The following is a 23647-nucleotide window of genomic DNA, read 5'->3' as shown; positions in this document are numbered from 1 at the left end:
AGCTTTGCGCAAGCAAAACCTGATGAATGCTGAATAAATAGGTCATCCTGTTTTTCAAGGCTTGGGAGCTCCAGGGTGAATTTTGCCTTATCATCACCCCAATTCAGGGAAAGTGTCCTACAATCCAGCTGGTTTTAACATTCATATGCATAAATGGTGAAAATATAGTTAATCACGTACATAAATTATGCACATCTGCACCTTTGGAGGCTTGTCTGCTGATACGTTCACTTTTGCAGTGTTGCTAACTTTTCTTATTTTTTTGTTATAGAATTTTCTGAAATTGCATACTAGAAGAGAACATGAGGGTTTTTTTGTAAAAAAAAGAAAAATAATATGTTGCACTCTGGTAGTGAATATAATTTTGGTATGCTACTGTGGTACAGAAGCTAAAAGACAAAGAGTCACATGGCAATGTAAATTCTGTTATTAGAATGTAAAAGAAATAAAAACTCAGTGCTGTTATTTTGAAAATATTTTTGGATAAAATTTCTAGAAGAGCTAGCATTGTCTAAAAGCGCAAACTAATCAGGAAATCTGAATACTTTAGTGGTTGTTACATCTGGACAGTGTATGCAAAATTTGCTTTAAATCAACACTACAGATAAAAAAAACGAACGCATCACCATTATTTTCAGAGGCTTTGTTCCAAAGGTAGTCTTGCATGAGTAGAAAGAATCCCTACGGTTTGATGATTTCTCCTTCTTGCTGTTCCAGAGAGTCCCCCAATCATCTGGAACAGGGATGGAGGTGAAGGGAAAGAAGTCCCATTTTGGGAAGGCAAATTAGGATCCAATCAATATTACTCTGACGTGAGAAGTAGAGAAAGAGAGTTGACTTCTAATTTGAGTGTTTGCAGATGGTGCTCTTTTATCCAACATCTTGGGTAAAATCCAATAGGAAGTTCTCCTGTACAAGCTCACATAAAGACACTGGAGCACTGCAGAATCGTGGACCTCATGCAGAGGAACATCTTGGTAGATTGTTTCCCAAACGTTTTGTTAACTGAATTTGAATGTATTTGGAGAATATTACCAGCTGTGTTCTCTGTAAAAAAAATAGTGCAGTATGTTTTTTAACTTTAAAAAAACCCCAAAAGTATTTGTATAATTCATTTTTATGTTAAAAAATCCCACCTAGATTATTAGTTTTAAAGGTGAAAAGCGGTGGGTTAGATAAAGTTTCCTTCACACAAAAGTGGCCTTTCTTTGTATGTAATAAAACAACAGAACCACCAGAGGGCGAACATCACCTAAGCTCATTGCTCAGTTTTAACTCTTTTGATTTCTTGTAAATATGGTTAGACCAACAACAGAGGGATGGTCACAGTTTAGATAGCTTTTTAAAAAATGACAATGGAGGATATATAACATTCTCTTTAGGTCAGGAAGCAATTGTTCATACCAGATGACTGATAAATCATACAGCCACAAGAGTGGCTGTATACTATAGTCAGCATGGATTTTTTGCATTCCGCAATGTTAAATCAAAAATACCCCCCATGCCATTCTGATGCTTCCCATAAGCTCATTTCAAAACAAAACTTAACAAGATGTATAGTCCTGAACTCAGAAATGCTTATTTATTTTATTTACTTATTTTAAATACTTATACCCCGCCCTTCTTCCGAGGAACTCAGGGCGGCTCACAATTAAAACAATAAACAATCAGAACAACCAATATGCATGTTAAAAACAATTAAAAATAGATTAAATCAAAATAGATTAAAACTATAACATTTTCAGTTAAAAGCCCGCCTAAATAAAACAGTCTTCACCTGGGTGCGAAAGGACGATAGCGAGGAAGCCAACCGAACCTCGCTAGGGAGGGAATTCCACAATCTAGGGGCAGCCATCGAAAAGGCCCTATTCTGTGTCTCAGCAAGAAGAACTTGCGAGAAAGATGGAATAGTAAGGAGGGCCTCACCGGATGATCTTAAAATCCGGACAGGTTCATAGAGGGAGACACGGTCTAACAGATAGCCTGGACCTAAGCCGTATAAGGCTTTATAGGTCAAAACCAGCACTTTGAATTGTGCCCGGAAACAGATTGGCAGCCAGTGGAGCTGGTATAGCAAAGGAGTAGTATGTTCTTTGAACCCAGCTCCAGTTAACATTCTGGCTGCCGCTCTTTGTACCAATTTAAGTTTCCGAGCAGTCTTCAAGGGCAGCCCTATGTAGAGCGCATTACAGTAGTCTAATCGGGATGTAACTAAGGCATGTGTTACCGTAGTCAAGTCTGACAGGTCAAGGAACGGGCGCAGCTGGCGCACTAATCTTAATTGAGCGAAGGCACTCCCGGCCACAGCAGAGACCTGCGCCTCCAAGCTCAAAGTCGAGTCCAGGAGTACTCCCAAGCTGCGAACTTGAGATTTCAGGGGGAGTGTAACCCCGTCCAGCACAAGTTGAATCCCTATTCCCTGATCCGCCCTCCGACTGACAAGGAGCACCTCTGTCTTGTCAGGATTTAGTTTCAGCTTGTTCGTCCCCATCCAGTCCATCACTGATACCAGGCAGTGGTTTATGACCTGGACGGCTTCCTTGGTTTCATTAGGTGGAAAGGAGGAATAGAGTTGGGTGTCATCCGCATATTGGTGACACCGAACCCCAAAACTCCAGATAACCTCTCCCAGCGGTTTCATGTAGATATTAAATAGTATGGGGGACAGGACTGAACCCTGGGGGACCCCATGGGTCAATGGCCAAGGGGTCGAGCAGGTATCCCCCATAACCACCTTCTGGGTTCGCCCCTCTAGGAAGGATCAGAGCCACCGTAGCACCATGCCTCCAAGTCCCATCCCAGCGAGGCGACCCAGGAGGATACCATGGTCGATGGTATCAAAAGCGGCTGACAGGTCCAGTAGAACCAACAGGGACACACTCCCCCTGTCCAGTTCCCTGCGTAGGTCATCCACCAAGGCGACCAAAGCCGTCTCAGTCCCATAGCCGGGCCTGAAACCAGATTGAAATGGATCTAGATAATCCGTCTCATCCAAAAATCTCTGGAGCTGGGCGGTTACCACTCGTTCTATTATCTTGCCCAAAAAAGGAATATTGGAGACTGGACAATAGTTACCTAATAATGCTTGCTTAACAACCCTCTAAATTTTCATGGGGATACACAAAACAGTCAGAGACACCAAAGAGTGTAAAAAGAGACAGGAAAAACCCCAGACCCCTTTTGGACTTTTTCCTGTCAGAGTTCTCCTAATCTGTTGAAATTCATTAAAAAGCAGCCGTGTTCACAGAGTACCTGTAATCCTATTACTGACCTTGCCCTATACACTGAGCTTCATCTTCTGCAGTTTAGAAGTTTAAAAAATGCCTGGCTGATTTTTAATTAATTTAAGAAAATTTGCATTAGCCTGAATAATAATGTCGGGTATGTTCAGTAAGAACCAACTGTCCATGTTCTAAAAGCCAGACTCACAGCTGCTGGGTTTGCCTAATCAGGGGGCCACACCCACACCAGACTTTGATTTCACTTGAGACAGTCATGGCTTCCCCCAAAGAATCCTGGGAAGTGTAGTTTGTGAAGAGGGCTGAGAGAAGACTCCTATTCCCCTGACAGAGCTCCAGTGGCCAGAGTGGTTTAACAGTCAGCAGCTCTGATTGAAGCTCTGTGAGGGGAACAGGGTCTCTCCTAGCAACTCTCAGCACCCTTCACTAACTACACTTCCCAGGATTCTTTGGGAGAAGCAATGACTGTCCAAAGTGAAAAAAAGGCCTGGTGTGGATGTGGCCAGGAACAGATTTGGTTTAAATTTGGGTGGGAGGCTACATATGCCTGCTGTAGAATAAAAAGGAGGGGAAAACTTTGAAAAAGAATGATACTGTTCACAATGTTTTCCTTTTGGAAAATTCCCCTTCCTGCCCCTTTCCCAGGTCAGTTTCACCTATCCTAACCATGACTGCACAGGAGTTAATTCCACTGAACTCAATAATCATGCAAATGATCAAATCTGCCCTCCTCCTCCCTCCTCTCCCCTCCCTCTTGCCACTTCCCTCCCCTCCCTTCACCCCTCCCATCCCCTCACATTCTCTTTCAAATCCCCTCCTTCCCCCTCCCCTCTGCACTCCCCCTCTCCCTCCTCCATGATCAGTTTTACCTATCCTAGGACTACAACCTGGGAGACCAGGGTTCAAATCCCCAAACAGCCATGAAGCTAACAGGGTGATCTTGGGCCAGTCACTGCCTCTCAGCCTCAGAGGAAGGCAATGGTAAACCACCTCTGAATACCGATTACTATGAAAACCCTATAATTCAGAATCTACTTGAAGGCATTCCATTCCATTTTCAAGCATAATTACATGGGAATAAATCTCATTGAACTCAATAAGCATGCAAACGATCAAACCTACCTTTCCCTCCTCCCTTCCAACACCTCTTTTGCCCCTTCCCTCCCCCTCTCTTTCCCTCCTGTTCCAATCCCCTCCTTCCCCTTCTTCTGTTCCCCTCTCCCCCTTTTTCTCTTTCCCTCTCCTCTCCCCTCCCCCTCCTCCTTCCCCATGGTCAGTTTTACCTATCCTAGCCATGATTGCATGGGAGTAAATCCCATTGAACTGAATAAGTATGCAAATGAACAGACTTGCCTTTCCCCTCCTTCCCCTCTCCTCTCCCTTCCTCCTCCCTTCCTCCTCCTCTCCCCACGGTCAGTTTTACCTATCCTAAGCATGATTGCATGGGAGTAAATCCCCTCCTCCCCTCCTCCTCCTGCTCCTGCCTGCTCCCTTCCTCCTCCTCCCCTTCCCATCCCCTGTGGTCAGTTTCATCTATCCTAAGCATGATTACAGGGGAGTAAATCCCACTGAACTCAATAAGTATGCAAATGATCAATCCATTCTCAGCAAACTTGGAGAGGATCCCATTTCTTACCTCCCAGATTAAAAAGCAGAGACATTCACTAATAGGCAAAAACCCTTGCAGTTTAAGAACATACCTATAGCCTACAGATATTTCTATCAAACTTTAAAAAGCAGGGAAATTGGACAGCTATAGTGAATTTGGTAATGTGAGCCTCTGAACATATGGTGAGTGGGGGCAACACCTGCAATTAGCCCAAAAAATAGAAACAAGACATGTGCTGTGCTGATCTTGCTTTAGCAGGGAGGAAGCAACAATATCAAAACAGGTGATACAGTTCAGATAGTCACTTTAATATGTTTGATTTTCTTTGCAATTTTAGTGAAGTTTCCTATAGTAAATCATTTTCTTTTGCTTCTGTTTCTGTGAATATGTGAAGTACAGCAACACTACTGTTGCAACAGTAGCATTGCAACACTAAATAAAGGCTCCAACAAGAGTTGTGGAACAATGGCACTGACTATTCTGCAGAATAGTTTCCAATGGACATGAGGAGTGTCTCAGTTTATACAAGATAAAACAGTGTGAGGTGAAATATATTCTGTCAAAATTCTAGGTGTTTCTAATTGACCATGCCCACTTTTTCTTGAGTAGTGTAAGCATAGCAGGCTGAACACATGTATCTTGGGCAGGCCAAGTTTGTTTTTTCCAAATACCTAGAGTTGTTGTTTAAGTAATAACATATTATAATCAGATCAGTCTGATTTTACATCAAACTGCAGTTTCAGATTCAACTGTTAATGCGCCCAAAATAGAAATAGAGCATAACCTCCAGTTTGAAACACAAAAGGCTGTCTTCACCATCATATGACACTGACCAATAAAAAGGCTTTGAAATTAATAAAAATGAATTTGACACAAATTTCGAGGATGAATAATTAGAGAAATATAATTTTCTAGGTTAGAATCTCTGTAGAAACAGTAGTAGCACGGGAAAGAAGCAAAGTAAGAAGAACACCAACAAACATACAAAAATATAATTCTCCATCTTTGGAGATGGTAGGTGTTGCCACCACTCACCATATGCTCAGAGGCACGTTACCAAATTCTTCCAAGCTACACAGCAAGTGGATTGGACTGTGAAAGACCAACCCAAATTGTGTTTGCATTTTAACAAATTTGTAGGGCAGTACAATATCTCAGAGAGGAGGTCAGGTCTCCTGCTCCCCTGGTGCATTCACTAACGCTGCCCAATTTCCCTGCTTTTTAAGGTTTGAAAGAAATATCTGTGGGCTATAGGTACATTCTTAAACCACAAGGTTTGTTTGCCTATTAGTTAATAACTATTTGTTATCTGAGATAACAGAGGCTAATTGATATACTATCAACAGGCCTCAGCCAATCTCAGGCTGCGTTAAGTTCCCACCCATATTCTAGTGGTACAATTCTTTCCCCCTTGCTAGAAATCCTCTGAGAGTTGCTTTTAAAGTAATTGTAACATTTGCTAGGCAGGATACGTCTGACAATTATTAGCCATACATGGTGCTTCCATATTTAGATGTACTTTATGTTTAGATGCACTGACCATGTTGACTGAGGGTTGGAGTCCAATAACATCAGGAGGGCCACAGATTTCTCATCCCTTGTGTCCTAGCTGCTAGGAAGAAAGCAAGCACCCTCTTTACGACTTCTATGTGAGCTTCAAGAGACATCTAGCAGCCCACTTTTAGATCAGGTGGATCTTGATCTGATCTATAAATCTGGACATGCATCAAGAAGTGGCATCATTGGGCACCTGCTAAGATGCAAACATGTGCAGAGGGCCAATTTCCATGCTTGGGATTTTCCTGGTCCAGCAGTTTCTCCTCCATGCTTTTATCCCTGTTCACTTGCCCTCTCTGGTCATGTAAGTGATGGAGGTTTCCCACTGGGCAGTTGTATGGATTAGGCCCAGAGAGAGATGGCAAGCAGATGGGCAGTGGTGCGTTGGAGAGAAGCCTGCCCCACCCAACTGATGGCATCTTACCCAAAGGCTCTCCAAAACCTGGAGCCAGCACAGGTTCAGGATCCTTTGTGAGGAAGGGAAGGATATAAATTTAATTAAGAAATAAATAATGGGGGGGGGGTCATGGCTGGGAAGGAAAGGGATAAACTTCTCCTTCCTATGACCTGCAATCCCAAACATACACACTTACCCATGGCTGTAATTAATTTAAGAAAAATGAGAAGTAGTTGCATACTACGAATGAACTGTAACGTACAATTTGACCCTGTAAGTAAACATTTGGTGAAAATGTCCACATGCTAATATGGTATTTACACTCAGCTTGAACACATGAAGGAGCAAGCAGGAATGTGCAGATTGAGTCCCGCTGTCTCAGTGATGCTCCATGCACCAGGCATACTCTCCAGGTGACGTATAATTGATAGCAGTCTGAAGAGGGCTGCTTTATTCATATGTCCCCATGATGGAAACTATATGTAAGAGTAATTCAGCAGCCTTCAGACTAACTGACTGGTGCATGGATCATCATCTGGGGGATATGACTTGTCTTACGTGTTCCTGTGTACCATCTTGTATGTTCACACTGAATGCCTGAAGACGTCTAAAGTCAACCACATTATAGATTTGTTAAATGGAAATATCTGGTTGTGTAAACAAAACTTAAGAACCCAGTTTCATCAGTATGTTGCACACCAGTGAAAACTGACCTGCTGTCCTGAGCAACTTCAGTGGCTTATTGGGTAGAATGTTTACTCCTAGTTTCTCCTAGCTCTTCTGTTGTCTTCAACTGATTAGTTGTATGATTAAAAGAAGCATTAGATCCAGCACTGAGAGCAGTATGGCATGCATGTGCATGGCAATTATATATAGGCATTTCACAAAAGCAACTGATTCCCCCTCAAGCTGTAATGAAGAAAAATTTAACAGATGCTTTGTATTTATTTGCACAATGCCTTATTTAAACAATGAGATTTTTAAAGCTTTAAATATTTAACTTGTTTCTGGATTCCTCCAGTCCATGGACTGTCGTCTCTGCAAAACTTTGTGTTTTGGCTTCTCACTTGTTATACATTTCCTTGATGTCTGGTCCAGAGCTGATATTAAACGTCTCACCTTCAAAATAAATAATTTATTTTATGAACAGGCAAAGCTGACTGTTTTAGGAAGAGTGGGTTGGTATGTTTAAAAGGCACAGGATATCCCTAGTTCTTAAACGTTTGGATTACTTTAACCTTTACAGCTCCAACCCATTTGGGGGAGTATAGAAAATCAATGTTTAGAGCAAGATATATAGACCTTTAGCAAGATTTGGAAAATGGAAATGGACTGCCTTCAGGTCGATCCCGACTTATGGCAAGCCTATGAATAGGGTTTTCATGGTAAGCGGTATTCAGAGGGGGTTTACCATTGCCTTCCTCTGAGGCTGAGAGGCAGTGACTGGCCCAAGGTCACCCAGTCAGCTTCATGGCTGTGTGGGGATTTGAAGCCTGGTCTCCCAGGTTGTAGTCCAACACCTTAACCACTACACCACAATGGCTGTCTAGCAAACAAGATTTATATGCCTCTTAATAAAATAAAATATGGGCAGTATTCAGCTGACCTGTTCCATCAGTGCAAATATTATTGCTACTATAACTGGACATTCTTCCCTCACACTCACCATGTGACCTTCTGAAGTCTGCTCCAGTGGTGCTCGTTGTCGCCTCTGTTAGTGGAAGAGCCCTCTTGTCCTTCTCATCTGGTCCCTCTATTGCTAGCTGACTGTTTATATGGCCAGCAGCATCAGGTGTGGGCATTGTTGGGCACCTGCTGAGGCCCACACCTGAACAGGGGAAGGCATACGGCCCTTGATCCTACTGTTGCTTCTGCTCCTTGCTGTTGCTGCGTGCTCATCTGTCCCCCTTAAGGAAGTAAACGGACAGGAGCAACAAGCCTTTGCTCACCCATCCCTTTGCCTTTTCTGAGTGACTGTAGGATTTGGCCCAAGGTGAGAGGGGAAGCAAATGGCAACAGGGCTCACCAAGGGCTCTGCAAAAATGAGCTGGCACTGGCCTGGTTCACATAATGCCAAGCCATGGTTTATTAAATTATGGCTTATTAAAGCGTGACTTGGTGAACCTTGCTCAGTACTTAGCTATGGTTTGTTTATTGCCAGGATATCAAGATTTGAATGCAAGAGACACAATAAACAATCAGCTCATGGTCATCATGCCCCTACTGTGAACAAAGAGCCTGAGCAGGCAGCATAGTGTTTCTCAATTCCACTCATGTGTATGAAAAAGAGCTAAATGATCAGTTTATTTGCAGCTCACATTAATGCAGGAACATAAGGAGCTGAATCAGACCATTAGTCTATCTAGCTCATTATCGTCTACACTCCAGGATATTAGACAGGGTGTCTCCCAGCCCTACAAGAGATGCCCAGGATTAAACCTGGACCTTTTGCATGAGGGAGTAAAGGATGACCCAGTCAGATGAGCTGCTCCTGATACCCACCTAGTCTGCCAAAGGCAACTCTCTCAATCCATTCCTGGGCAGAAGCAAACAAGCACCAGCCAGCTGCCAGCAGGTGTTTGCTGGTGGTGCCAAGGGTGACGGCCAGATAAAAATGCCCATTTCCTTTGTGAGAGTCCTTCTTATGCTTTGAGCAAATGACCTGTCACTGATCATTAATGGCTTCCGTTGAAGGATGGAGAAACTGAGCTTTAAAATCTGCGTTGGCTGATTTTACACTCTGGTCCTCGGGACGCAATGATACCATCAATAGCCCGCTGTAATGAGTTTGCAAGACACTTCCAAGACAAGATTATTAACATCCGCCGGGACCTTGACTCCAATATTGTTGCAGTTGAATCCATTGAGGTGTCCGGAGCACAGTCTTGTCCTGTTTTATTGGATGAGTTTCAGTTGGTACAGCTCGAGGATGTGGACAAAGTGCTTGGACAGGTGTGGGCGACCACTTCTGCTCTGGATCCTTGCCCCTCGTGGCTAATAAAAGCTAGCAGAAATGGAACTGCCGGCTGGGCCAAGGAGGTGATTAATGCCTCTTTACGAGAGGGAGTGGTCCCACTCTGCCTAAAGTAGGCGGTGGTGAGACCGCTCCTAAAAAAACCCTCCTTGGACCCTGATAATCTTGACAACTATAGACCGGTAGCTAATGTTCCTTTTCGGGCAAGGTCCTAGAGCGTGTGGTCGCTCGCCAGCTCCAGGTTCTTTTGGATGAAACTGATTATCTGGATCCATTTCAATCGGGCTTTCGGCTGGGGTTTGGTACAGAAACGGCCTTGGTCGCCCTGTATGATGACCTCTGTCGGGAGAGGGACAGAGGGAGTGTAACTCTGTTGGTTCTCCTTGATCTCTCAGCGGCTTTTGATACCATCGACCATGGTATCCTTCTGAGGTGACTTGCGGATTTGGGAGTTGGAGGCACTGCTTGGCAGTGGCTGTACTCCTACCTCGAGAACCGTCTTCAGAAGGTGGTGCTTGGGGAGCATTACTCGAGGCCCTGGGTACTCCAATATGGGGTCCCGCAGGGCTCAGTTCTGTCCCCCATGCTCTTTAATATCTATATGAAGCCGCTGGGTGAGGTCATTAGGAGTTTTGGAGTGCGTTTTCAGCAATATGCTGATGATACGCAGCTCTATTTCTCCTTTTCATCTTCTTCAGGTGAGGCTGTTGATGTACTAGACCGCTGCCTGGTCGCGATAATGGTCTGGATGAGAGCTAATAAACTGAGACTCAATCCTGACAAGACTGAGATGCTGTTGGTGGGGGGGTCCTCTGACCAGATGGTTGATGTCCGACCTACTCTAGATGGGGTTACACTCCCCCTAAAGGAGCAGGTCCATAGTTTGGGGATCTTATTAGATCCGCTCCTGTCTCTGGAGGCTCAGGTAGCCTCGGTGGCACGGAATGCGTTCTACCAGCTTCGGCTGGTAGCCCAACTATGACCCTATCTGGACAGGGAGAACCTTGCCTCAGTTATCCATGCTCTGGTAACCTCTAGACTGGATTACTGTAATGTACTCTACGTAGGGTTACCTTTGAAGACGGTTCAGAAACTTGAGCTGGTGCAGAATGCTGTGGCCAGAGTCCTCACTCGGACTAAAAGATCTGACCATATAACACCTGTCCTGGCCAAACTGCACTGGCTACCAATACATTTCTGGGCCAGATTCAAAGTGTTGGTTCTTACCTATAAAGCCCCTAACGGCACCGGACCGCAATACCTGATGGAGCGCCTCTCCCACTACGAACCTACCTGTTCGCTGCGCTCGACATCGAAGGCCCTTCTCCGGGTTCCAACTCACAAGGAGGCCCGGAGAGCAACAACGAGATCTAGGGCCTTCTCGGTGGTGGCCCCCAAATTATGGAATGCCCTCCCTGACGAGATACGCCTGGCGCCTTCTTTGATATCTTTTCGGCGCCAGGTAAAGACCTACCTCTTTGCCCAGGCATTTTAGTTTTAGTTTTGTTTTTGTTTTAATGTTATAGTTAATTAGTTGTATGTTCTATTTTTGTCTTAATCTGTTTTAATGTGTTTTTATATTTACATGTTTTATCCACATTCGCTGGTTTTAAATGTGGTTTTATCACATTGTACACCGCCCTGAGAGCTTGTTGCTATAGGGCGGTTTAAAAGTGTAATAAAATAATAATAAAAATAAAAATAATATTGTTGGGTGCTGCCCATGCACAGAGAGGTGGTATGGCAAGAAGCACAAGCCCCTTGCATTCCCTCTGGCGGTCCCCAGTTGTAGTGGTTTGCTTTCAATGACTCACGGCCTGCTTGAGATTCATCAGAGGACTCTCATTGCATGGCTGAGTGATTGCCTTGTTCAGGGTGTGCCGACCCAATGTTTTATCCCTATCTGTCAAGCAGCACTTTCCCAGTTGCAGCTTAATATTCCGTCACATCAAACTATGAGCCTGTAACAGCTTACCAGGGAGTAAACCCACTGAATCCAAAAGGACAGGCTTCTTCTGAGTAAACACATACAGGGTTTCACTATAAGGCACTGTATTTCCTCCACACACCCCACCCCTGAAGCTTTTAAATTCTTTATTCATGAGATTTGATTTTGGTGTGTAGTTTTTCTTGAAGCCAGCTTCTGTCTGGGCATTTCCACATTCTCCCTTCTCTCTACCCCCCCCCCCCGGCAGGATGCCTGTGTTGGTTTTACATGCTTCACAACAGGCACAAATTAAACTGGTGCAACTTTCCTCTTCACTGCCTTGCCATGTTGACAAAAGCTGTTTCTCCTAATATAATGCATTTTTGGATGTTATTCTTCACCAATATTTTCATTTTTTTGCACACTTTCCCCTAACGTACACATTTTTGAATACATTATTTGGTTGGAGAACTGCACTGCAGAATTCGGATATATGTAGATTTCGAAGGATGACTGTGTTTTGGTTCTCATATTATTTCAGAAAGTGTGAATTTGATAAATTCGACTTTAAATGTGAAATGAATTGAATTTCTCCCCCCTCCCTACTTGTAATGAAGAGTGAGCTGAAAGTTCTTACAGGAACGTTTCTGGCGAATTTTGGGAGGGGAACTACCTTCTCTTCCAGCTCATCTTCTTGATTGTGGTCATGTGCTTTGAGATTCTGGGTGATCACAGACCCAGGAGACCCAGCATTCAGCAGTTGCCATTTTTTCTTTCCTATGAGCCCTTAAGAAGAATGCAAGAAGCATTGCCCTCACTCTGATAGGCTTCATGGTGACGTGGTGTCCACCACAGGAAATAATGGGGGAAAAAATGGCAGCTGGCAGATCCTGAGTGTTCCAGGACCATGACTTAGTAAGTCTGCTGCCGGCTTCACTCCCTTGGATGTCTCCATCACTGAATTTCCCATCTCCATTTTTGCAGAGTAAGAATTTGAGTGGAGAAATTGATCTGGGGGTGTGTGCATTTCAGTATAGGCAGCAGATAAGTTTGTAAATAAGAGCAAGACTTGCAAGACAAGTTGAACTTGATCACTGTACTACCTGTTCATTTAGGAGTAGGACCCCAAAATTGCAGCTGAATTTTCAAGGGGGAGTGCAACCCCATCCAAAGCAGGCTGCACACATATCCAAGATCACTGGAAGCCCGACCAACAGTACATTCACATCATCAGTGTAAGCTCTGGTTTGTTTATCCTCATCCTGTCCTAAAGTGATACGGACACCGATTCAAGACTTCCTCTACCTCTCTGGGATCAGAAGACAGTAGTTAGAGAGTAAACAGCAGATGTTATACACGTATTGATGATACCCTATCCCAGTGGATGGCCTCATTGGGGCAGCATTCAGCTTTCACACTGCAGTACCTGTTGCGTTAAGGAATTGTGGCTTTTTACACCCATGTCATGCTAAATTTCAGTCACAGCAGTGGGAGTAGGGTGACACATCAATGAACATCATTGGACATGCCTTTACTCCCCAATTCTTTCTGCACATGCACCCTTCTGTTCCCCCATGATTCCCCCTTAAAAATGGCAGGAAAGAACGATATGCTGGTATATCGCCCCCAATTTTGTCACTTTACTCTCATAATTTTCTCAGTTAATGGAGTTGCAAACTGATCTTTTTTTCTGGAAGCAATTAACATGGAAATGAGCACTAAACTTCCATTATATTACGCTAGATTTCCAGAAGTGACTGTTCTATCGTGTGAAAGGTCACATAAAATGTGGAAATTATGAGATAAAGAAATGTCGGGAAAATGGAATAAACTGCCACCTGAATGCAGCCTAAGTGATTTCATATCAATGTTAAACAGCATAAGAGATAAGATGCATCCTTTGTAGCACTCTTACTGAAAGCCATGGGATGAAGCAGCCATCTCCTACCACCAGCTCCTTAAATCTTCTCCCCAGGAAGGACCAAAGCCAGAACAAAATAAACCATCCAAGCCCCATCCCATCCAAGCTATTGTGAATGGTATCAAAAAGGGACAAGAGGTCCAATGATAATCAACAGGGTCTTACTTCCCATCTACATCTCCTGATGAAGGTCACCCACCAAGAAGACCAGAGCAGGTTCAGTTCAAGAACCAGACAGGAAACCAGACTGGAAAGCATCTAAACAATCAACTTCAACAAGAAACTCTGGGGTTGGAGTATCACCCCACATTCAAGTATCTTGTCCGTAAACTGCAAATCTTAAATCCTAAACACAGGTAGATCAAGCTCTGGTTTTGCAACAGCCTCTTTCAGGAATGCCAGAACAGCACCTTCCCATAAGGAGGCATTGTTAACATCTGCTACCCAGTCCCCTCGTCTTTTTCTAGCAGTCCAAGATGGGCAAAGAGCAACAAAAGCACCCTTGGTGGGTTTTCTTCCTCCATATAACTTTTCTACATCCCAGATTGCACAAGCTGAAAAGTACCTGGAGATATTTTGTTCGTCACTTCAACTTTGCACATTTTTCTGTGATGGCCAGGATTCAGAAAACACCTGTGACTTACAAACTACATTGGCTTTCATGAGATTTTATTCAGTCATTTTTTAAAATCCATGGTTTGCGGGGGTACGTAGACTGTGATCTTTGGCAAAATGAGTTGTTTGTACCTTACAGTATCTTCTGACTAGGGTTGCCAGACTCAGGGCCTGAGACTGATCCTGTATCTTTACAGAAGACCTCTTGGTCTTCTGTATCTTTAAAGGTTGTGCAGGGGGAAGGGAGAATTCCACCTTGTAGTTTTTCCCATTACCGTGTTGCAAGAACACCTGCACTTGGCTGACTTTCTCTTCTCTTAAAGATACAGGATCAATCTCAGGCCCTGAGCCTGGCAACCCTACTTCTGACTGGTCTTGCAGTACCTGCTTTCGTCCTTCAAGCGTATCTTAAATGTTTTGAGCAAACAAACATGCTCAGTCTTAGGCTGGCCTGAATTCTAAATTGACAAAAGGTGTATCTCTTTGCTTTGGCAGGAGACACAGACAAATTCAGCATATCAGATTAATAATACAGAGCTGGGCTGGGCTGCAATGGAGAAAAAAAGTGTGTGTTGAGCTGCCCTTAGGGTGGAAACAAAGAATTGGTATTTGTTTTTAGGTATTGATGCCTAATACTGTTTGCTCTTTCACGTTAGAAATATTTCCTGACTCTCCCTCTCCCTCTCTTGTGCTCAGACCTGCCAATCGATAATATTGCCCAATGCATACTGGATGTCTAGCAGCAGAATTTAACCCTTACATGTTTAATGTTTTCATATTTTCAGAGTTTGCCACTATATTTCTCTACTTGAACTTTATTGTGTCCCCCAAATTAGGATTACCACTATCCATCTGTTCTATACCCCCAGTGCATGTGTGCGCACACATTTCAGACATGGCTGCTATGTCTTTACTGTGCAGAAATGCAAAAATTGTTACTTACCCCAACTCCATGCTGCCAAAAGCTATACTTGTTGATTTTCTGCCTGCCAAAACAGCTGTTAAATGACACAGAAAGCTTGTGCTTCTTCCACATAAGGCAAAGACCCTGCCTTTTCATCTTAATGTTCTTCATAAACCTGATCTCATGGTCCCACTTTCAAGCAGGAGTGGTTGAGTTGTCTAGAGTGAATGAATATGAGTAGGTTAAGGCATCATCATCATCATCACCACCTGGCATTTAACAGGCAGCTTGAGGTACAGGAATTCAACAGGGAAAATTTTTGTGGCTGGGGAATAAGTGATGAGAAAAGCTTTACAGCCCAACATTGGTCTGCCAGGCTGCTATTAAAGGTATAGGAGCAAGCCCATTCAAAAAAGGTGCCATACCTGGCCCCTGTGTATTTGTGCTGGGTCATTGTTTCCCAATTGTTCACTATTAGGGACACAGGCTTTTTTCTGGATTAAAATGGGAGGCACACTTCATTCTTACATATAAATTGGGAGACACCGTCATAAGTTGCCACTGCAGAATACCTCAGTCGATATGGCTTCTTGGCATGCCATTCTCAGCTTTGCCAACTCAGCCAAGGATCAAAAGTTCCAGGGAAGGGTCATGACTCGAGATTGCCCTGAGCTTATCAGCTATAGTGTGGGGTGCTTGAGGGAATTCTTTAACTTTTCACGGTCTGCTTCAGTGCTCCTGGGGCAGTATGGCACCACTGGTGGGCTTATGAGTTTCCCAGAATTGTGTGGAGGCACTTTTTCTAATTCTGTGTCTCTGTATGTCCATGTAGGGCTTTCTGTGTGGCTACTACCATTTGCACAGTGCTGGTGGCTCACAAAACAGCTGCCCTCTCCGCAAGCAGAGGCATGTGACACAGGTATCTCAAGGACCACATTCTGTCATATGACCTTGTCTGTACATTAATATCTGCGTTGGACACCCTTGTCTGGTTTCCACTGCCATCAGAAGTGGTGAGAGGAGTAAGGATGAAGGAGAAATTTTATTCAGTTCATGTTTCAATGCAAAGCTATCTAATTTGCCCCTTCTGAAACAATACACAGATTCACACACCCAGCCTTCGAAATCCATGCTTCTCTGAATTTTGCAGAGCAGTTCACCAGTCATGTGTCCAAACACACTTTACTAGGGCAAAGAGTGCAATAAAAATAAATGCATATATGAATGAAAATAACATTTGAAATGCATTGTATTTGGGAAAATGCCTTTGCAAAACTGTGTATATTAGGCAAAGTTACATACAAACATGGGTCTATTAGGAGAAATTCTGTGATGAATCTTCATGAGGATTTAAAAAAATGCAAACTTGTGCAGAACTGAACTTAAACATTGCAAAGAGTGGGAAAATGAGGAAAACCTGAAATTTTCAGTTTTGCCCATCCCTATATAGGAGATGGAGTCTTCTCCACACTGGTGCCCTACCTCTTATTCTCTCTTCACAGGAAGATTTGACAGGTGCCAAGCTTGCTATCTTTTCAGTGCCAAATGAAAGCCTTTCTGGTTTCTCAGGCTTTTTAGATTGTATGCCTATATTCACTTCCCTGGAAGTAAGTCCCATTGAACTCAATGGGACTTACTTCTGAGTAAAGTCCAGCATTGCACTGTTTGAGTTACCTTCACTGGTGTTGGTCATGCTGCTTGCTGTGTTTTCATAATTTGTTGTGATTTTTACTTATTTTATTTTTGTTTTGATCCTTCATGGGAGTTGCTCTGGATTCAAGGGCAGCGTATCAAATATACTACATACATAACGTTCATATGAACAGCTTCTCCACATGATTCTGGCCTGGCTCTGAGTTAAGGCGGACTGATGCAAAAGAGGACAGTGCTCCTGCACCTCCTACAGTTGTAACAAAGGGGGGGGGTAGCTGGTCATGCACATTTTCTGTTCTACAACATAACTATTAAAGGTGCAGTAGCCCTGTCCTCTTCTGCATCTGGCTATTCTACTCTGAGCATTTTGAGGGGAGGGAGAGTTCTAAATGAACGAACTTGATGTATGAACAGAAACAGACAACTGAATACATAACAGTTTAAAAACATAGATTTTAATAAAGTTTACATCCAGAATACCTCTGCACAAGAGTTATTAAGAATATTTTCAAAGCTACAGCATGTACAAGAAGATTGCTAATGATTTTCCCTTTGATTACAAAATACCTATTAGATAGCCATATGAAAATGCTTTTGCCAAGCTCATAACAAAGAGAAGACAGCTAACAATTCTATAACAGCATGCTAAAATGGATTATGTAAATATTACATGTACACAAATTTATTTCCCATAGCACTACAGATAAATTCAAATATGAGGGCAAATTAAAATTACTTTTTTCATTAAGATTTAATACTTGCTAATTAAGTTCAGACATTAAGACTTTCCTTTCTCAGAGAAACAGATTTAAGATTTCCTAAATGACTGCTAATTGTTAAGCACATTTGTTTTTACAGACAGAAAGAAAACCCAAATTACATGAAAATTTCTGCTACAAAACATTTTGCAATATAGCTAGATTTTGCAATCCTGCTTAGCTTCTGCTGTTGTCAAGTCCTCCTGTCCCATTATGAGTTCTTATGAGGAATTTTGATTGTGACTGTCTTGACTTCTGTATACTCATGAAGGCCATATTCTCCCCTTAGAGAGAGAGAGAGAGAGAGAGAGAGAGAGAGAGAGAGAGAAACCATAAGAATAGCTCTTGCCAACAGTATTTATATTGGTGATCTAGGACATTCATAACCATGGGCTGCAAATGTTGTCTGACAGAGTATTTTGAACTATCAAATATCACAGTAAGTCTCAATAACCAAAGAGGTTGCATTCTCCATGGCTGCTTTTGGTTTAGTTGCTATGATGACACACAGAGGCTGGACAGTTTTGGCTTGTACCCAGGAGAGGAAAGACCTTAGCATATGAATTCTAAAGTCAATGAGCTACTTAGAAAATCAAACTATGCAACTCCTACAGCTTATATGCAAGTGGTTTTCAAATTAGAATTTGGTGGTGTTAATTTGTTGAGTGTTTTAATCAAGTCAAACTGAAGGCATTCCTACTTATGTAAATGAGAGGGCCAACATTCTTGTACAATTTCTATCCATTTTCATGGAGCTTCAAGTGGGTCTTTTGAAGGACATATTTCTAGTGATGATGTCCATTTTCTCTCAGACACAGCAATACCTGGCCATATGCTCTATAAATATTCTTGTTTGAGGCTTACTGTATGACCTGAGCTAGATAGCATTTCAGATGATGATGATGATGATGATGATTAATACCCTGCAATTTCCCCAAAAATCAGTTTCTTCATCCCAAGAGTTTCTTCACTCTTTGTTCACCAAGAAGGCACAGAGACGTCAATTTTGTATGGATCCATGCTATCAAATAAGTTGCTGTTGTTGTTAAATTTATTACTTGCCCTTAACCAGCAGGTCCCAGGGTTTAACATTCAGTATAAAAAAAAAATTAACCAAATTACAGTCATGGGAATAGGGTGGGCATGAAATCTTTAAATGAAGATTTGGAATTGGTTCAGGGGGTCATCCCAATCTATTATTGCACATAAAGAGCAATCGTTTTGATTTAGTTTTATAAAACAGTCCACTCTAGTTTAACAAAATAGTTTGTCTTTTAAAAAATAACTTAAATAGGGACCTCACTCTAGCTTTGTTTTTCCAGGTCAGTTATACTCCTGATTTATAACAGAAAATAGAAGCAGATACTTCAGAGGTCATTATAACTAATCACACTCTAAATTAGGGTGGGTTAGAAACAGACAACCAGTTATCAGGTGGCTTCTACATGTAGCCACAATCATGTAGCTTAAAAATCCACTCCCTGCCCAAGAGCTCTTTAAGGAAAGACAGACACTTTTTTATTTCCACATAGTTGTTGTTATTCTTATTAAACAGTTATTACCAATCCTTCACCCAAAGCTCTGAATTTTGTGGTTAAAAATGTTAATATGAACTTGTTCTTAAAACTTCTGTGGGTTTCATACAGATAAACTCCAACATCTGGATCTGAAACAAATCCCCATGGACTTTACTTACAACTCTCGGCCATTTCCTGACATTTTGAATCCCCCAAAAGGAGTTTGAGCAGACACCACACTATAGCAGTTCACCCTGAAGGCAGAAAGGAAGAGAAGACGATGGAACTTAGTCATTAGCAGGATTTCTACTACATCATAACAGTCAGTTGAGTTTCTTTATAGGATCTTGCACTATGTACAGGATTTTAAAAACAGAAGAAATGTTGGTTTCTTTCTCTCGTATGCCTATGTCACAAGAAACCAAGTGATGTATCTTTTCAGTACTGCTGCAAGATCTTCTGTGTGTCAACCATCCTTTGAAGCTCTAAATGATCTGGGCCACATGATACCTTAAAAACTACCCAATCACATCTGAACCTACCTGTGTGCTGAGATTTTCCTCAAAAGCCCAGCTTAATGTGCTCCCATTTGCAGTGTTAGCAAGTGGTGATGCGAGAGAAGTCCCTTTAAGCAGTGGCACAGAAAATGTAGAATTGCCTCCATTAAGACATTTTCTTTCCTGATGAGATTTTTTTTGTAGATGCCATACCAACATGGGTCTCTTCCAGAGTGACTTTGGGATGCCCAGATTTCCCTTCCCATTTGCTATGATAGTATGATTAATGTTTCTTTTAAATAATATCTGTGGGATATTTTTAATAATGTTGGTGTATTTTTATATGATATAATTTGGTATTGTTTTTAGTGTGTTTTGTTGGTTTCCTTGGAGACATTTGGTCAAAACACAACTTACAGATATTTTTAACAATCACAGCAACTTTTGTGAAAATGGGAATAAGGGTATAGTAATAATGAGCAGTGCAAAGCAGTAAGGCTTCAAGTCCTGAATCTGTTTATATTCAGTCTACAAATGATGAGAGGAATTCCAGAATCCATAGTGGGGCAATATCTTGTTTTAAGTCAACCAAAGTCACAAAACAGTCAGCAAACTCTTCTGTTCTCTGGAACTTTTCTTCAGGTCAGATGATAAGAGAAGTGGTGTGGGGTAGGGGAGAGAAGAAGCCAGTTTGGTGTTAAAGCCACAAAGTCTTAAGTTGTGGGAAAAGGTAGCAGATTTAATAGATTAGGCTCTCCTAATCTATTTCACGTTACACTGCTTTTTTCTCTCTTCAGGTACTCCGTGCACCTACAGCTCACAAAGACCCAAGAAAAAGTCAGTAGGTCTTGTAAGTAAGGTTAATTCGGCTAAAGGATACTTACCAGACAGTTCCAGCCTGAAGAGCGGCTGCAAATGTCAGAGCTTTATCAATATCTTTGGTAAACACTGCAGCTGCAAGTCCATATTGAGTATTGTTTGCTCTTTTGATAACTTCATCTATAGTCTTGAACTTCATGATTTGCTGGACTGGCCCAAATATCTGTTTGAAATTAAAAGAAGCAATTAATAATTAGTATTGCAAAAATCAAAATATACTTTCCCTCAAAGTATACCTTTTCTATTAGATAGGTGTGTTCTCAGTGCCATTTGGCCAAGACACAAAGCACAGTGGTTATTTTATGTTTAGGCACACATTTTCCCTTATGGAACTATTGACATGCTGGCTCCTTCTCCATCACATTTATTTGAATGGGGAAATCTTGACAACTCCATGAAATGGAATACAGGAATTCTATACAGCATAGTTCATGCAGATTCCAGATTCAAATAAATGTAAGATCTCCTTTAACAGCCATTACCTTCGGAGGAGGAGATGAAAAATGGCCAGCAGTCTGGAAAACAAGTCCTATGAGAAAAATATTGAAGGAACTGGGTCTGTTTAGTCTGGAGAAGAGAAGACTGAGAGAGGTTATCATCAGAAGTGGCTGGTGGCTCCAGGTCAGTGGGGCAGTGGAATCTGCTGTAGGTTTTATTCTGAACTTGTAAGGAGCTTCAAACGGGCATAATAGCACTCTCCAAATACCGGAAGGACTGTCATATAGAAAATGGTTGTTCTCTGCTGTCCCAGAAGGTAAGACTAGATAGATTTAGTGGGTTTAAGTTAACAGTAAGAACAGTTTGACAATGAAAGCAATTGGCTAGAGGGGTGTTGTGCTTTTTTCTTGCTAGAGGTTTTCAAGCAGAGGCTAGATATCTTTTGGAAGTGCTTTAGCTCTTGATTTCTTCCATCGGGCAGGCAGAGTTGGCCTAGATGACCTACAAGGCTCCCTACCATGGTATGAGTCACACAATGGAGAAGGGAACTCTTCCACAATACTGGCATGTAGAGGAAGAAAGAAATGGAGTGGGACAAGTAGCATTTGAACTCGGGATGGATGAATTATTCTATTTACAGTAGGAATGTTGGAGAATTCTGTTGGAAATGGAAATGGGAGCAGAAATTGCCACAATGTGCATGTTTGTCCGAGGTCAGGAATGGAAAGCAAGCAAACAGGAGTAATATTCACATTTTTTTTCTGACTGCAAACATTATGTAAATTATTATCTTTTTCTGCATTCTTTTGCTGTTTCCCTTCCATTGAAATTAATTATGTTAGTTTCGGCCATAGCAGATACTGAGATGAATAATGTAGGTTTTAGCAGAAGCCAAACTCTACTGGAATGTAAACAGTGCATACTGTAAAAACCTAGTTAAAGAAGCCTAGACTGGGGGCAAGCAGGAAAGCACATTACTGTGTAAAGGCTAATCTACATGCTTGACTTTAAAAAGGCACATCCTGCACAGCTATTGAAACATACAATGGAGTCAAAATGCAGAATGTTCTGAATTAGCTTACCTCCTCTTTGGCAATGCGCATCTCATCTGTAACATCAGAGAAAACTGTAGGCTGGATGAAGAAGCCTTTGTCTCCCCAAGGGCCTCCTCCACATTCCAGTTTGGCTCCTTCTTTCTTCCCACTCTCAATGAGTGTGAGTATTCTATCATACTGCTCCTTATCAATCTAAATAAAAATATTGCAGTGATAAATCATTCTTCCAGCCATTTCTTTGGCCTTGAGATTAACAAAGCAGAAACAAACTCTTTACCAGTGAGAGATGAAGCAACAACTTCCTTTTGAGATGTTGGATTCCTGCCACCTTTCCCCATGAAGTCCAGTAATTAGGATTTCAAGCACAGGAGGATTTTTTAAAAGCGGCACTGCTTATACAGGCCAAGGACTTTCTGAAACTCCTTTCACTCAGATTACATTCATGCCTCCCAAAGAATTTAACCTCTCTTTGCATGGGCCTTATCCTCTTTCCCTCAAAAAAATATTTTTGGATGCTGGTTTCAAACCAATGACTCTTCAGAAGTCACAGTGACTTCAGAATTTAGGAACTGATTTCAAGGCTGCAGTTATATATAGCAGTTAACAAGAGCTAACCAGTAAAACAGTTTAGATTAGATTAGAGTAGATTGGATTAGATTAGATTAGAGAGGAACTCCACTGTTTAATTTATACTGTATCATCATTTCTGGCAAATTCTGCAACAAAGGAAAAGTACTGGAAATGGCAGGGTCATTATCCAACAATGCTTTGCAATGTGGGTTCTGACTGCAGAATTCTGGACTTGTGGCTAACTGTAGAGTTTGGGATTTTTAGTGCAGAGTCTTAGATCCTTTACATATCCACGTGAGGATTATAGAAGATAATTCAAAGGTTGAGTTTTGGCTGTTTTTCAGTAACAGTGAGTTACAGCAGGAGCTCTGCTTTCCAGCACACCTAAAGACTGGTTCAAATGACATGGCTACCAGATGGAGATAGCTGGGAGCTTTTGAAGCATGACAGTGGTCCCATGAAGCAAGTGCAAGATGTTTGAAAGCTACCTACTGCTTAGATGACCCAGATTGTGGAGAGAATCTTTATAGCAGTGCCAAATGTCCCCACAGCACACTCCCTGTGATGACTCTTGTCACGATTGGGTATCCACATGGTGAACCAATTGCAAATGGCTGTCCAGGCATACAGCCATAAAAGCTCCATTAACACATTTGTTCATGTGTGCTCATGCCTAGCAGCAGCACAGCAATGCACTTCTGCCACCACAACAATGTTGCATTCCCGTTGCTACACTGCCCCCAGACTTTGTGTGTTGAACGTAGAGATCTGAAAAGGGCCCCCTTCACATGTACAGCTGCTTATGCATAAGGATTCCGTGTGATTTCAATTTCTGTGTTAGGGATGAGCAGTTGCTCATATGAAGGGTTCCCTTGAAGACAAGCACATTGAACATGTAGTCGGAAAGGGAACTAACATGGCGATGTGACATCAGTGGCAGGAAAAGAAGAACGGCCCTGCTCCTGCTGCTACAAGTGAGTGTCCTAGACCTGAGGAAGGCTCGGAGAGGACTATGGTGGCTGCAACATTAGAATTGGGCCTATATTTATAGCAATTTTGTAGTATTCCATACACTACAGACTCCTTGCAGGGAGTACAGACCCACGTCCTGGATACTGACATCTCCTATTCCCCAAA

General features: G+C 42.2%; 1 protein-coding gene and 1 long non-coding RNA gene across 2 annotated transcripts in view; both read right to left on the bottom strand.

Moving 5' to 3' along the window:
• Nucleotides 1–339: 339 nt before the first annotated feature.
• Nucleotides 340–15483, bottom strand: LOC133385273 (uncharacterized). The gene is made up of 2 exons (XR_009762840.1): nucleotides 15183–15483; nucleotides 340–1047 (listed from the first exon to the last, which is right to left on the bottom strand). It is a non-coding gene; the product is annotated as an uncharacterized LOC133385273 (long non-coding RNA).
• Nucleotides 15484–17231: 1748 nt separating this feature from the next.
• ALDH1A1 (aldehyde dehydrogenase 1 family member A1) overlaps nucleotides 17232–23647 on the bottom strand; it is a 41635-nt gene continuing 35219 nt past the window's right edge. Inside the window, exons 10-13 of the mRNA XM_061627902.1 lie at nucleotides 21968–22132; nucleotides 20453–20610; nucleotides 19251–19325; nucleotides 17232–17838 (exon numbers count right to left, since the gene is read on the bottom strand). Coding sequence (XP_061483886.1) covers nucleotides 17766–17838; nucleotides 19251–19325; nucleotides 20453–20610; nucleotides 21968–22132 — 471 coding nt within the window. The 3' untranslated portion in view covers nucleotides 17232–17765. The remainder of the gene's footprint in view (nucleotides 17839–19250; nucleotides 19326–20452; nucleotides 20611–21967; nucleotides 22133–23647) is intronic.

The sequence above is a fragment of the Rhineura floridana genome, chromosome 1 (assembly GCF_030035675.1).
Source record: "Rhineura floridana isolate rRhiFlo1 chromosome 1, rRhiFlo1.hap2, whole genome shotgun sequence".
Lineage (NCBI taxonomy): Eukaryota > Metazoa > Chordata > Lepidosauria > Squamata > Rhineuridae > Rhineura > Rhineura floridana.
This window is presented reverse-complemented; position numbering and strand designations above follow the sequence as displayed.